At 41.7% G+C, this 16,668-nt stretch overlaps 1 protein-coding gene across 1 annotated transcript in view; it reads left to right on the top strand.

Annotated features, from left to right (window-relative positions):
- Positions 1-8,969: 8,969 nt before the first annotated feature.
- The window catches only part of LOC132590769 (autocrine proliferation repressor protein A-like), a 62,225-nt gene continuing 54,526 nt past the window's right edge, over positions 8,970-16,668 (top strand). Inside the window, exon 1 of the mRNA XM_060263692.1 lies at positions 8,970-9,218. Coding sequence (XP_060119675.1) covers positions 9,032-9,218 — 187 coding nt within the window. The 5' untranslated portion in view covers positions 8,970-9,031. The remainder of the gene's footprint in view (positions 9,219-16,668) is intronic.

Raw genomic sequence — 16,668 nt, 5'->3', positions numbered from 1 at the left:
GATCCCGAAGCCCAGACCGAATGTGCTCCCATCTTGGGAGCCCTAATAGCAGCCGGACAGCGGCATTCTGCACTAACTGCAATTTCCGGGTCCGGCACAAGGGTAGCCCCATGTAGAGGGCATTACAGTAGTCCAACCTCGAGGTGACCATGGCATAAATCACTGTTGCTAGGTCGTCGCGTTCCAGGAAAGGGGCCAGTTGCCTCACCCGCCTAAGATGAAAGAATGCGGATTTGGCAGTGGCTGCTATCTGAGCCTCCATTGTCAATGAAGGCTCCAATAGTACCCCCAAACTTTTGACCCTGCGCGCCGCTATCAACGGCGCGCCGTCAAAAACTGGCAGGGGGATTTCCCTTCCCGGGCCACAACGACCCAAGCAAAGGACCTCTGTCTTCGCCGGGTTCAGCTTCAGCCCACTCAGCCTAAGCCACCTAGCCACTGCCTGTAACGCCCGGTCCAGATTTTCTGGTGCGCAGGCAGGCCGGCCGTCCATAAGTAGATAGAGCTGGGTGTCATCAGCATACTGATGACATCCCAGCCCATACCTTCAGGCAATCTGGGCAAGGGGGCGCATATAGATGTTAAATAACATCGGGGAAAGTACCGCCCCTTGAGGCACTCCGCAATCAAGCGTGTGTCTCTGGGACAGTTCGTCCCCAATCACCACCCTTTGTCCCCGACCGTCAAGGAAAGAGGAAAGCCATTACAAGGCCAGCCCCTGAATCCCCGCGTCGGCAAGGCGGCAAGCCAGAAGCCAATGGTCGACCGTATCGAACGCTGCCGATAGGTCTAACAGCATCAGCACCGCCGAGCCGCCTTGATCCAGATGCCGCTGAAGGTCATCCACCAGGGCGATCAGTCATAGATCTCATTGTAATGTCATCACTAGTATTTCGGATAAGAATCTCAGGGCTTTTTTTGTAGCAGGAACTGCTTTGCATATTAGGCCACACACCCCTGATATAGCCAATCCTCCAAGAGCTTACAGGGCTCTAAGTACAGGGCCTACTGTAAACTGCAGGAGGATTGGCTCCATCAGGGGTATGTGGCCTAATATGCAAAGGAGTTCCTGCTGCAAAAAAAAGCCCTTCCTGAAAGAAACAGGAAAAAAACTTGAAACACTCTGGGCCACTGTATGTATCTAAGTGTATCTAAGTGGACCATTGCATGTCTTCCGCTGTCTTTGAGGTAACACATAATGGCCACAAGAATACAATGGCAGCCTGCAGGGAATACAATGGTGGAAGTCAACTTTCACAGCATATGTCAGTCACATGACATCACAAAAGGGGCACCTTTTCAGATGTTTGAGTCTTGTCTCCACTCTTATGAAGAATGGGAAATGACTTTTTTCTCGACTGGGGTCTGAATATCAAGGATAATATCCGAGTTCCACTTTTTATTCCTTTAGAGGACTGATATAGTGCCTCTCCAGAGATGACTTCAATGCTTATCAAAAGAAAAAACAAATCAACAGAAATATATAGCAATTACCAACAGGGAAATAAACAAGCCAGAAACACAAGGTTGGGGCACCGCAACAGCTTTTAAAACATGCTACAGCCTAAAAGGATATTTGTAAAACAGTCCTTAAGCTAGTAGCAGACTGGAAAAACTGAATATCAAGGATAATCTCCGAGTTCCACTTTTTATGCCTTTAGAGAACTGATATAGTGCCTCTCCAGAGATGACTTCAATGGTTGTCAAAAGAAAAAAACGACAAAAATATAAAAGACAAATCAACAGAAATATATAAGACAAATCAACAGAAATATATAAGAATTACCAACTGGGAAATAAACAAGCCAGAAACACAAGGTTGGGACACTGCAACAGCTTTTAAAACATGCTACAGCCTTAAAGGATATCCATAAAACAGTCCTTAAGCTAGTAGCAGACTGGAAAAACTACTGGAAAAGATAGAACTTCTCAGTGAAAAAGAAATGGTTTGTCCTGGCACCCAAGGACAGTAAGACATGTAACATGTGAAAAAAGTTTGAGTCCGGTAGCACCTTTAAGAACAACGATGTTTTATTGGATGTATAAGCTTTTGTGTGAATGTAGACTTCTTCAGATGCCATTAAATGGAAATTACCAGTCCATACATATATGTAGAGACACTGGGCAGCAAATAAACATAACCTACAACCAAGGGATCCAGCCATCCCCAGCACGATGATGTCACCAAGAAGTGACGTCACACTGAAGACATCGGGACAGGGACACTCTAGGACTTGTGGGTGGGAAACTCTATGGTACCATAGTTTTACCACAAATCCTAGAGCATTGCCAGTGTGACACTCTAGGAATCCCTGTAAAACTCTATACCACAGATTTTTATTGTGAGTCCTAGAACATTCCTGGTGTGATGTCCTGGGCTTGATGACATCACTTCCAGGCGGCGTCATCACACTGTGCACAAGAAACAAGTTCCACAGCATAGCAGCAGAGGGATTTGACAACCCTACTACAACCTCTTCAGCATTAGAATAGTGGCAGATGCAGCTTCTGCCCTGAGTCCACCTCCTTCCATCTAGTGGGGAGGTGATGAGAGTGAGGGGGGGCCTCCTTAACTTTTTCAAGAATCAATATTCTGGGGATGGGGGGGAGAATCAGTATGACAACTTCTAAGTAGCAGCAATAAGGTATGCTGGCCTGTTTCCACCTACTGTGTCACTGCTAGGCAGGGTCATCAAGTCCTGCCAGCCCTAGCAGGCTTAGACCATCCTTTCAGTGGCTGCTGTCTCTGTTCCATCTGGCCCACACAGGAGTTTCATTAGGGTTGTCAAGTCCAACTCAAGAAATATCTGGGGACTTTGGGGATGGAGCCAGAAGCAAGGGTGTGACAAGCATGACTGAACTCCAAAGGGAGTTCTGGCCATCACATTAAAGGGACCGCACGCCTTTTGAATGCCTTCTCTCCATTTGGAAATAATAAAGAATAGGGGCACCTTCTTTTGCGGCTCAAGGAATTGGACCTCCTGGTCCAATCTTTTTGAAACTTGGGGGATGTTTTAAGGAGAGGCACTTGATACTATGCTGGAAAATTGGTGCTTCTACTTCAAAAAAACAGCGCCCCAGAGACTCACGGATCAATTCTCCATTATACCCTTTGGGAATCAGTCTCCATAGGGCACAATGGAGTGCCCAGCAGATATCCCCCCCCCTTATTTTCTGATGAACCTGAAGTGGGAGGAGGGCCTCCAAACCAGGGAATCCTCTTCCCCCACCTGGGGATTTACAGAAGACAGTTCAAAAACAGTCTTTCCCATCACAAAGGAGTAACAATATTCCAGTATTTAGTTCATAGAACTAAAGGAAGCCCTCCCAAACATGTCTGTTCTAAATATCAAGACGTTTCATCCATCTTTCTTCAGTTTGGAGGCTTATTTATCACTGAAACCCCATCTTTACAATACATTCATAGAAGACAAAGTAGGTTCAGAACATGTCTGTTAGGTTTCCAGGTTCTGCTTGAGTGGGGAGAACCTGAACATCTAACACACATGTTCTGAACCTTGTTAGTCTTCTATGAACGTATTGTAGGCTTGGGTGCTTCTGGGGGTGGTTCCAGCTTTAAAGACCGCAGAAGAAGATGACGGCTATCAAGGTCACCAGCTGAGTAAGTTTTGCCTTGATAGGAGACAAGAATGTTGCTTACATGGTTCCAGTGATACTTTACGTTGGCTTGTTGCAGTTTGGTGGTGATAGGCTTTCACGATGCTTCTCCAGTGATTCAGCCAAAAGATCTGGGAAGTCTAGGATCTTTTCTTTCTAGAATAGCAGGCTTCCTGAAGGCTTCCTGAAGCAAGTGTTGTTTGGTTCTGGAATCAACAAATTCCACTGTGATGTCTCTGGGTCTGGGAGAGGACTGAGACGATGCAGTGTATAAAGGACTCAGGCGAAATGCTCATAAGAACATAAGAAAAGCCATGTTGGATCAGGCCAGTGGTCCATCCAGTCCAACACGCTGTGTCACACAGTGGCCAAAAAACCAGGTGCCATCATTTAATTAGGGGGGGCTACGCCATTTTCTAAGTGCAGTGGAGAGGCAATCCAAGCAGAAACAAATGAAATCAAGTCAGAGGTACCTTCAGCCTGCTCAGGAAAGCCACAAAATTTAAGGTTATTAATTCATTGGAAATTCTCTAAAGCTAGTATTTTGTCACGAGCCCAGCTTTCCTGAGCTTGCAGATAGTGGGCCCCCATATTAGCAGAAGTTTTTACGTTAGTAAATGAGTCAGGCAAAATTCCAGGAGGTTGGAAGCAGGCCCTTATAGTTCTGATCTACAAAAAAGGGGATTGACTAAATCTGAGTAACTATCATCCAATTAGTCTTCTCTCAGCAGTGGGGATGCTGCATGCATCCTATTTGTTAGACAAGTTGACCAGCTGGATGACAGACAATTCTATATTGGTCCCTGAGCAAGCAGGCTTCCGGTCAGGTTATTCTACCCTGGACCACTGTTTTGTCTTGTCTCGTCTTATTAAAAAATGCACTGCTTTTCCCAGTGCTTCAACTTACGTATCCTTTATGGACTTAAAGACGGCATTTGGTACTGTTAACTACGGTATAGACACTCTCTTACTCTGGTTGATTCAATCACTATATGAGTCATCTGAAGCGCGAGTCCGAGTTAACAATCAATACATAGGAAGGTCAGGCAGGGTTGTGTCTTGGCACCCTCCCTGTTTAATCTTCTTATAAATGATCTCCCAGGAAAACATAGGCTCTCTAACTTGCATGCAGCTATGTTGACAAATCTTCTCATCTCTACACTTGCGTATGCTGATGACACTTTACTGATAGCCCTGTCTCCAGTGGAATTATGACGTCTACTGACAGCATCTGGGAACTATTGCAGAAACAAAGGTCTAACTATTAATTACGATAAATCTAAGATCGTCGTTTTTACAAAAAAAATCCTGACCCACCATGCATGTTTGGCAATGGGAAGAAATTGCAACAGTTAACTAGCTATAACTACTAAAGTTTGAAATTCCAATCTAATCTGACGTGGAAAAATCATATAGCCCTTATGAATGAGAAAGCCCAAAGAACAACCAATGGAATCTTGCTTTTTTTCTCTAGAGGTGGGCAACATATCCCCTCAACTCTTAAGCTTTTTGAAGCTAAAGTAGTTACCCAGCTTTCCTATGGTGTTCCCTTGTGGGATGACTTAGTCGGTGAAAGTCTTGATATCATCTTGATACCGTTTTGCATAGTTTTCTTAGAAAGCTTTTAGCTGTTCCTTATTGTGTTGCAGGGATTGCCATTAGAGCTGAGCTAGGGATTTGATCCTTGAAGGCTAAAGCACGGGCTGCAATTTTTGGTTATCGCTTAAAGCATCTCCCCCCTCCCCCCCCGATAGTCTATTAAGTGCATTACCAAGGGACTCATATGTTAATCACTGGTTCAAACATGCAGATGCCCAACTCCTAAACTTAGGTTTAGGTAACACCTTATTGTTGACTATGTCCCTTTCTGCAGCACGCTCCCTGATGAAAAAAAAAAAAAAAGGTTATTTCAGTGAGATTTGAATAGCACTGCTGCCCGTGCTCACCGAATGTGCCCTCCTGCTTTTTTTTTTGTTTTAGATGTCTTAAATTCCACTGTCCATATATAGACTTTCTGACTATCCCAGCTTACAAAAGAGCTTTCTTTTTAGCTAGGTTTAATGCCTTGCCTACAGCTGTTCTAACTGGACGATACGGTAGAAAACCCTACTCTGACCGTTTATGTGGCTGCGAATCCAGCTCTATCGAAACTGTAAAGCATATATTTTACTTCTGCCAAAGGTACACACATTTAAGAACACAGTTCACTAAGCCATTAATTTCTGGTATTGACCTACCTATAGTAAGCAAGCATCAATTTTTGCTCAGTGGTTTTGATCCAGCCATTACAATCGAGTAGTAAAATTTCTTTTGGGTTTCCTTGGTTTTAAGAGCTTCGAGGAAAATGTTAAGAAATTTTGTAACACAAAATAAGCATGTTATATTAGCAAAACAATCAAACTGAGAAAAGAATTAATAATTAGGAATACTTAAAATTCATGTTTAGTGTTAATGTTTTATAGATAGGGAATTTTATGATTTAAATGTATTTTGGATTGATTTTGTATCTTTTACATGCTTATGATCAATTGGTCTGTGAGCATCAATAAATGATGATGATGATGATGATAAGCAGCCTAGAAGAAGACTGCAGATTTATACTCTACCCTTCTCTCTGAATCAGAGACTCAGAGTGGCTTACAATCTCCTATATCTTCTCCCCCCACAACTGACACCCTGTGAGGTGGGTGGGGCTGAGAAGACTCTCACAGCAGCTGCCCTTTCAAGGACAACTCCTGCAATAGCTATGGCTAACCCAACAGCTGCAAGTGGAGGAGTGGGGAATCAAACCCGGTTCTCCCAGATAAGAGTCTGCACATTTAACCACTACACCAAACTGGCTAGAAGACTTTGTAGGGTGACATTTCCCCTTTTGGGCATATCATGTAGGATCGGAGGTTATGCTGCTTGTGTTCTGCTTCCTTATTTAAATAGTGGGGAGTGACACAAGTCCTAAACATGCAACATAGCGTGTATGGAGATAGGCAGGCCGGCAGGCAGCAGGACCTATCATGGTGGTTCTGCCCAAAATCCAGTGGACTTTCCCTGCCCATTCACATGGGCATTTACAAGGGGGCTTATATATTCATGCATAGGCTCAATTCACCTGATCTGAATGCAGGGCTTTTTTTTTTTTTTTTAGCAGGAGCAGGAGCTCCTTTGCATATTAGGCCACATACCCCTGATGCAGCCAATCCTCTAAGAGCTTACAGTAGGCCCTGAAAGAAGAGCCCTGTAAGCTCTTGGAGGATTGGCTGCATCAAGGGGTGTGGCCTAATATGCAACCGAGTTCCTGCTACAAAAAAAATAAAAGCCCTGTCTGAATGTATGCTCCAGACTGTAGGGGTGGTTCCCAGATTCGTGGAGATCATATGCTGAATGTATATAGTATCTGTTTGAAGCAAATGAATGTAAGTGGAGATGAGACAAACATGCTTTATTATAATTATAATAACATAGAAAACACCAAATTAAATGCAGATTGAAATATGAACCACTCTTACATCAATTCCTTTTAACACCCTTTACGGTTGCGGCCCTAGTCCTGATTTAGAGACACACAGATTTACATTAGAAAGAAATATTTTTTTTACAAAAACATCCACAAGGACAAACTGGAAACATACGACATAAAAACATGAAAGCTCTATGGTACTACCATTTAAAGTAGGCTTCCCAATCCCCAGGTCCCAGAGGGGGATCCCCCGGTTTTACAGACTTCCTCCCTCCCCCAGCCAGCTGGCTGGCGGGGGAAGCCCCTCCCCCACAGCCATTATGCACCTCCATGAACGATTCCCATAGGGAATGATGGGGAATTGATACATGGGTATTGGGGGCTCTAGGGGGGCTGTTTTTTGAGGTAGAGGTGCCAAATTTTCAGTATAGCATCTAGTACCTCCCCCCAAAATACCTTCCAAGTTTCAAAAGGATTGGACCAGGGGGTCCAATTCTATGAGCCCCAAAAGAAGGTGCCCCTATCCTTCATTATTTCCTATGGAAGGAAGGCATTTAAAAAGGTGTGCTGTCCCTTTTAATGTGATGGCCAGAACTCCCTTGGAGTTCAATTATGCTTGTCACACCCTTGTTCCTGGCTCCGCCCCAATGTCTCCTGGCTCCACCCCCAAAGTCTCCTGGCTCTATCCCCAAAGTCCCCAGATATTTCTTGATTTGGACTTGGCAACCCTAATTTAAAGAGACCATTTTGCACTATCAGAAAACCCCTCAGTCTTCTAACAAAAGTTTACAATCGATACAAAAGAAAATTAGCCTTGAGAATGTGGTCAGGTAAAAAAGCAATCAACATGGAATAATAATTGTTTAGCAGTCTCTAATGATGTTTTTGCAAACGCATCTGCGTCAGAATTGTCTTATATGAAAGACACAAAGCATTTTATAAACATTGTGGAAGGCAAGCAGGTGCCAAATGGAGCAGTTTTAATGGCTGATAACAGTCCGGCACTTTGGGTCAACTCAGAGACTCCTCTGAAGTCGACCCCAAAAATCTGTGCAGACGGCAACATCTGCCACCCATCCTCCTCCCGTCCTCACCCCGTCCTCCAGGCCCCTGAGGCCGGCTCAAAAAAGCTACCACTTCCAAAGTGGTAGCAAATCTTTGAGCCGGCCATCAGTTGCCTCCCCACCATTTGGACGGGGAAGGGTGCAAGTGAGACTTGGTGGTGTGGAAGCGCCAAACACCCCTAAGCTGTTTCCAACTTTTTCCCTCTGGCAACCTGGTGGGAGCATCTGTGTGCAGGAGTGCTCTGCCCCATTAGGAAACACTTCTGAGGCACCACAAAGACAGGGTGGGGCCACCTTCCTGGTACCGCGTGGAGGCTCTGGGACGGCTCTTTTTGAGCTGACCTGCTTTCGGCCGCTTCCCATTCACCCCAGAATGCCCGTCTGTTCTCAGCCAATCTGTCAGCTCTCTACACAAACATTCTCCAGCATGAAGCAAGATGTGGAAGATTTTCTTGACAAACGTGTGGTTAAATTTCCTCCAATTTAGTTTTTGGCTCTCATTCTTTCTTTCTTTTTAAACCCTACTTTAGGTTTGGAGCAGCTATGAGTAGCCCTATGGCACCCAGCATAGCTGATATATTTATGGGTTATTTTGAAACTGCATTTATTTTTGTTCCCTTGGTAAACCCCTTCCAAAATATATTTGGCTTGATATGAATGGTCATTTTCTCACCACGTGTGCCTGTGATTCAGGCCCAAGGGAACTGGGCAGGTGTTCAAAAGCACAGGGAGTCTTCAGAGTATCATTCCTTTGGAAAGCTACTCCAGCAGCACTTTGGAGGGGGTGGTGGATGATTTATCTGTGTCAACATCAAGAGGCAGAAGAATCTCTCACCTCTGGCAGGAGACACTGCCAAGCGACGAGCAGGCAAAGGGTCCAACAACGTATTAGGAGATGCATTCTTTGGTCCTTTTCCTCTTTGCTGCCTGCTTGCCCCCTGTTTGGCTGATGGACCAGAAAGCTCTGGATGAATTTGTGAACCTTCCTGACCCTCACTATGAATATACCCTCCTGAAGAAGATTGTTGTGCCATACACTACCCATAATATCATCAATATGACCTCCCAGAAGTGGCTGAATGGTAAGCACCAATTAAAAGTATGGAACAGCTGCTGGAGTGGAGGAGGAGCACTATATTTGACCATGAAAGGCTTTGTAATAGTGATTCCCTCTAGATTAGAAGTTACCCATTCAGAAAAGTTCCAGGGGCCACTGGCTTAGATGGAAGGGTAGGGATTAGTGTAAGCAGCAGTAAAAGATGGTTTTATAATGTAGTATTCATTGAATTAAGTGATTTTATTGTATTGTATTATATTGTATTGTATTGTATTATACTGGAGAGCCAGTTTGGTGTAGTAGTTAAGTGTGCGGACTCTTATCTGGGAGAACTGGGTTTGATTCCCCACTCCTCCGCTTGCACCTGCTAGCATGGCCTTGGGTCAGCCATAGCTCTGGCAGAGGTTGTCCTTGAAAGGGCAGCTGCTGTGAGAGCCCTCTCCAGCCCCACCCACCTCACAGGGTGTCTGTTGTGGGGGAGGAAGGAAAAGGAGATTGTGAGCCGCTCTGAGACTCTTAGGAGTGAAGGGCAGGATATAAATCCAATGTCTTCATCTACCTCACAGGGTGTCTGTTGTGGGGGAGGAAGGTAAAGGAGATTGTGAGCCACTCTGAGACTCTTAGGAGTGGAGGGCAGGATATAAATCCAATGTCTTCATCTACCTCACAGGGTGTCTGTTGTGGGGGAGGAAGGTAAAGGAGATTGTGAGCCACTCTGAGACTCTTCAGAGTGGAAGGCGGGATATAAATACAATATCTTCTTCTTCATCATCATCTTGTATCGTATTGTATTGAACTAAAATGTTGTGAGCCCCCCTGCGCCTGCTTCGGCGGGGAGGGCGGGATATAAATAAAAAAGTATTATTATTGTTATAAGAAGGAGAGTGGACTTCTATATCCTACCTTTATCTTTAAAAGTTTACAATCACCTTCCCTTCCTCTCTACACAACAGGAACCTTGTGAGACAAATGAGACTGAGAGCAGTGTTCCCACTGAGCTGAGTTAGCGTGAGCTAGCTCAAAGTTTTTTGAGCTAGTTTGGTGTAGTGGTTAAGTGCGCGGACTCTTATCTGGGAGAACCAAGTTTGATTCCCCACTCCTCCACTTGCACCTGCTGAAATGACCTTGGGTCAGCCATAGCTTGAGTAGGAGTTGTCCTTGAAAGGGCAGCTGCTGCAAGAGCTCACTCAGCCCCACGTACTTCACAGGGTGCCTGTTGTGGGGGGGGGGGGAGGAAAAGGAGATTGTGACTGCTCTGAGACTCTGAGATTCGGAGTATAGGGTGAGATATAAATCCAATATCTTCCAATATCTACTTCTACCCTCCAGCTCACATTTTTTTGTCATAGCTCTGGAATAATGACCCCAAAGCAAACTAATTTCTGCAGTAGCTCACAACTTTAATGTCAGTAGCTCACAAAGTTTGAGAGAACATTGGTTGAGAGAGTTTTGGGAGAACTGTAACTGACCCAAGGTCACCAGCAGGCTTTATGTGGAAGCAGGACTGAACTGCCCACTAGGCAAATTAGGTGATCATCTAGGATGCCACCAATCCAAGGGCATAGAATTGGATTGTGGTACCATGCGGACCAGCGGGGTCTTCAAAACTAGACCATACTGGTTCTCCAGTGAATTTGAGAACTCTTTACTGCTTTCAGGCACCAACAGGCTTTTACTGACTAGCCACAATGTTGGATCTTTTTTCCACCCATAGCAGCCTGCACTTTCTCACGAGGGTTTGATTCTCCACTCCTCCACTTGCAGCTGCTAGAATGGCCTTGGGTCAGCCATAGCTATTGCAGAGCTGTCCTTGAAAGGGCAGCTTCTGGGAAAGCTCTCTCAGCCCCACCTACCTCATAGGGTGTCTGGTGTGTTTGTGTGTGTGTGGGAAGGTAAATGAGATTGTAAGTCGCTCAGAGACTCTGAGATTCAGAGTGTAGGGCAGGGTATAAATCCAATATTATCATCATCTTCTTCTTCTTCGGTGTCCGCTGTTTAACAGAGACAGGCCCAATAACTGGGAACTCTATTTTCTCTCAGAGATAAAGCTAAATCGCTCTGCCACACTGCCAAGCAGAGCTTCCCTCCATTCTGTCTGCTCTTTCCTGAGCCACACTTGAGTTCTCACTGCTCTCTTCTTCATGTTTTAACAATTTATTGATAACATATGGTTACAAATCTTAATTATAAATTTTCAGTACTAACCCATATGGTATTTCAATTCCCCCTCCCTCCAATGTTGACTTCCCCGAAGTTATAGATTTAAGTTCAATACTAAAGGTACTACTAACTGATCAAAGTTCAATATAATTTTTTTTTCTCATTAATGCTAAAAAATTGTCCAATGTCTTTTTACATTCCTTTCTTTCTCCATATATCCTTTAAATTTCTTCCACTCCTTTTTGAATATATCTAAATCATATTCTCTTAGCGTTCTAGTTAGTTTGTCCATCTCACTCCACGATAAAACTTTCATAGTCCAGTCCCATTTCTCTGGTATTTTTTCTTGTTTCCATAGCTGCACATACAATGTCCTAGCAGCTGATAACAAGTACCAAATTAAAGTCCTGTCTTCCTTTGGAAATTTTTCTAATTGTAATCCAAGCAAGAAAGTCTCTGCAGTTTTCTTAAAGTCATAACCCAAAATTTTGGAGATTTCTTGTTGTATCACCTTCCAGTACTCTTTCGTTTTTTCACAAGTCCACCACATATGGAAGAAAGAAAACCTTCATGTTTTTTACATTTCCAACATCTATCCGACATCTTTTTACTCATCTTAGCCAGCTTTTTCGGAGTCATATACCACCTATACATCATCTTAAAACAGTTCTCTTTGATACTCTGACAAGTTGAGATCTTCATCGAGTTCTTCCAAAGGTGCTCCCACGTATCCATTTGTATTTCTCTATTCACATTGATTGCCCATTTGACCATTTGAGACTTTACTACTTCTTCTTCTGTAGACCATTTCAATAATAATTTGTATACTTTTGATATCAATTTTTCATTATCTCCAAGCAGGACCCTTTCCAGTTCCGTTAGTTCTCGTCTGATTCCCTCCAACTTAATATCATTTTCCATCAAGCTTTTGATTTGTTGCATTTGAAACCAATCGTACTTATTATTTAGCTCTTCTGAGGATTTTAATTCAATTTTGTCTCCTTGGATCTTGAGCAGTTGATTATATGACATCTCTCTTTCTTCATCGGATTCAGCTGTTATTTTTATTACTTCTGCAGGCACTATCCGCAGCGGTTTTCTCTCATCCCCATATTTCTTATATTTTATCCAAGTATTTAGTAAACTATTTCTGATATAATGGTGAGAGAAAAAAACATCCATTTTATTCTTCCCATAACACAAATACGCGTGCCAGCCAAATTTATTCCCATGGGCCTCTAACCATAAAGGTTTTTTATCTAACAGCATTATCCAATCTTTGATCCATGTCAAACAAACCGCATCATGATACAATCTTAAATCCGGGAGTTGAAAACCACCTCTCTCTTTAGCATCTATTAAAATCTTCATCTTAATCCTTGGTTTCTTTCCGGCCCATATAAAGTCAGAAATCTTCCTTTGCCATTTGTTAAATTGTTTGGCATCTTTTACAATCGGGATAGTTTGAAACAAATACATTATTCCTGGCAAAATATCCATCTTAATTGCAGCTATCCTGCCCAGTAAGGACAAGTTAAGCCTATTCCATTTCATCAAATCCTTGTCCATCTTACACCACAGTTTTTCATAATTATTTTTGAATAGATCAATATTCTTCATTGTTATCTCTATTCCAAGATATTTGACTTTAGTAGTGACCTCACAACCCGTCACCTTTTGCAATTCTTTTATTTTATTTGGTTGCATGTTTCTACATAAGAATTTCGATTTCTCTTTGTTTATATATAGTCCTGCTAACTCTCCATACTCTTTTATCTTGGCTAACAACAATGGTGACACTTGAATCGGATTCTCTAATATGAACACTATATCATCTGCAAAAGATTTATACTTATAAGAGAATCTTCTAATTTTTAGTCCTTCTATTTCTTTATCCTTTTGTATTTGTTGTAACAAAATTTCAAGGGTCATTATAAACAACAATGGTGATAACGGACATCCTTGCCTTGTCCCTTTACTTACTTTCAATTCTTTGGTAAGATCTGCATTTATGCACAATTTTGCTTGTTGGTCCATATATATTGCTCTTGTCATTTTTATAAATTGTTTCCCTAAGTTTATTTTTTCCATTACCGCAAACATAAAGTCCCAGTTCAAATTGTCAAAGGCTTTTTCTGCATCCACAAAAAATAAGGCCGCTTCCTTTTCTGGATGCTTCTCATAGTATTCCACAACATTAATAACAGCTCTTACATTGTCTCTTATTTGTCTTTTAGGAAGAAATCCGGCTTGGTCTTTGTTTATAAAGTTGATCAAATATTGCTTCAATCGTTCTGCTAAAATTCTTGAATAAATCTTATAGTCATTATTCAACAATGAAATTGGTCTATAATTCTTTACATTTGTGATATCTTTGTCTTCTTTAGGAATCAAAGAAATTACAGCTTCCCTCCAAGTATTTGGAATTTTCCCTTCTTCTCTTATCGTATTTAACAATTTCATCAGTTTGGGTGTTATCTCATCTTTAAGAGTTTTGTAAAATTTTGATATAAATCCATCAGGCCCTGGGGCTTTGCCTTCTTTCATTGCTTTTATTGCTGCCTCTATTTCAATTTTCTCTATTGGGTCATTTAAAGTCTTTTTCATATACTCAGTTAAAGGTACCACTTGGATATTCCGTAGATACTCTTCCACTTTTTCTTTCCTAATGTTCACAACTTTAAATAAATTTGCGTAATATTTAAAAAATTCTCTTTTGATTCCTTCTTGATCTACTATTGCTTTCCCATTTACCATAATTTTATTTATGGTTTTATTTTCTTTCTTTTTCTTCAGTTGCCAGGCCAAATATTTTCCAGGTTTATTCGCACTTTCAAACGATTTCTGTTTCAGACTTTTTAAATTCCATTCTAATTCTTTGTTCAGCAATTGCTTAACTTGGGATTGTAATATCGTAATTTCTTTTATTAATTTCTTTTTCCCTGGCCTTTTTTTCAGATCCCTTTCTTTTTTATTTATTTCATTTTGCAATGCTGACAATCTTTCTTCTTTGGCTCTTTTATCTTTATTGTTCAATGTGATTAACAGTCCTCTCATTACTGCTTTATAAGTGTCCCATACTGTTTGAAATTCCATATCATCCATTTCATTTATTTGGAAGAATGCTGCAGTCTCCTTTTCTAAGAATGCCACAATGTCTTTGTCTTGTAGTAAATCCTCATTAATTCTCCATCTTCTTGTTTTCTTTTGCAATTTTGTAGACCAGCATATTGGATTATGGTCCGCCCAAACCTTTGGTAGAATCTCAATTTTTTTTGTTATGAGGCCCAAGCTTTGGGAACCCCATAACATGTCTATTCTAGAGAAAGAGTTATGTCTCGCTGAGAAAAATGTATAGTCTCTTACTATAAACTTTCTCCAAATGTCTTCTAAGTTCTCCTGTTTAATCAACTCAAATAAAGAATTTGGTAGCTTTCCTTCTTTGTCATTCTTCTTTTGGCTTGATCTGTCAATATTATTTTTATTTTATTTTTATTTATTCTTATTTATTCATTATTTGTATCCCGCCCTTCCCACAATTTTGTATTGTCCCATTAAAATCACCCATCATCAAAACCTGATCATATGTCTTTTCATCCAGTTGTCGATTTATATCTTTAAAGAATTTATCTTTCGCTCCGTTTGGCGCATATAATCCTAATAATAACGTTTTTTTCACCTCAATTGTCACTTCAACAGCGATATATCTTCCTTCTTTATCTTTAAATATTAGTTTTGGCTCAAGTTGTTCTTTGATATAAAAGACTACCCCTCTTTTCTTTTGTTCTGCTAATGAAAAAAATTCCAGCCCCAAATTTCTATTCCACAAAAATTTACTGTTTTTGCGTTGTATATGAACTTCCTGTAAACAGATTATGTTGCATTTTTGTTTTTTAATCCAATGAAATGTTCTTCTTCTTTTCTGTGGTGAATTTAATCAATTTATATTCCAAGATAATAGTTTGTACTCCATTATGATGTTAATTCTTTGTTCTCTTCAAAAAAGCTATGCATCTCTTGTTCACTCCTTATTGTGATCCTTTTCCCATGTTGTTCAAATCCAAGACCTTCAGGTATTATCCATCTATATCTTGTGCCCTCTGCACGCAGCTGGTCGGTTAACTTCTTATATTTCTTCCTATAACTAATCACTTGTCTTGGTAGCTCTTTCATTATTTTAATTTTGCTCCCTTCTATAGCCCAAGCTTTTTGGAAACCTTTGCTCAAATTTTTTCCTGCCAGATCTTTTGATCTTAGTGTTATAACAATGTCTCTTGGCAGGTCTTTGTCCTTCACATATGCTGACTCTGTAGGCACCTTCCAGCATACTCCTAAATTTGTCAGGGCCTTCCTCTAAATATTCAGTGATAATGTTCACCATATATCCCATTAAATCTGCCTCTTCCTTTTCAGGTACCCCTCTCAGATGAACTTGTGTTTCCATCAACTTGCAATCATGTATTATGACCTTCTCTTCAGGTTTTAACAAGATAGAGGCATGTGTATCCACTTTTCCCTCTACCTCTTTAACTTTATTTTTTATCTCATCCTTGAAACCCTCTATATCTTTTCTAAGATCTCCAACTTCCTTTTTGAATTCTTTTTTCATTGCCAGGAGGATTGGCTACATCAGAGGGGGTAGCCTAATATGCCTAAGGAGGTCCTGCTACAAAAAAGAGCCCTGTTCTGATGTATACCTGAATCTCAGGTCTGGCACAGTAAATCTCAGGCCAAGAAAAGATGGAAGAGAGACAAACTACTCATGTAGCAAGTACATTTGTTATTACAGACCATAAAGATGGAATCAGTATGACTAGTGTGCCCTTCAGATTCAGATTTTGGGAACACATTCTAGATTTCACATGTCCCTGTTACAAACCCTGATTCTGGCTTTGGGTTATTTCTGGAATGCCATAATTCCTGGGTCCCACCAGAGTTGCCTCCTATGAGGGGTTTGGGCAGACACACCAGGTATCCTACTGGCCAGCATCCACCAAGGTGGCACACAGATACAGTTTCCAGGTGTCAAAGTGCAAAGCACAAAACAGACAACAATCACAGCCGCAAATTTGGCATTGAAGACATTGGATATATATTCCGCCCTCCACTCAGAATCTCAGAGTGGCTCACCATCTCCTTAATCTTTTTCACCCACAACAGAACCCTGTGAGGTGGATAGGGCTGAGAAGAGTCTCACTGCAGCTGGCCTTTCAAGGACAACCTCTGCCACAGCTACGGCTGACCCAAGACCATTTCAGCAGGTGCAAGTGAAGGAGTGGGGAATCAAACCTGGTTCTCCTAGATAAGAGTCTACA

Source organism: Heteronotia binoei, unplaced genomic scaffold (genome assembly GCF_032191835.1).
Source record: "Heteronotia binoei isolate CCM8104 ecotype False Entrance Well unplaced genomic scaffold, APGP_CSIRO_Hbin_v1 ptg000674c, whole genome shotgun sequence".
Taxonomy (NCBI): Eukaryota; Metazoa; Chordata; class Lepidosauria; order Squamata; family Gekkonidae; genus Heteronotia; species Heteronotia binoei.
Note: the sequence above shows the minus strand (reverse complement) of the source record. Positions and strands in the feature narration are given on the sequence as shown.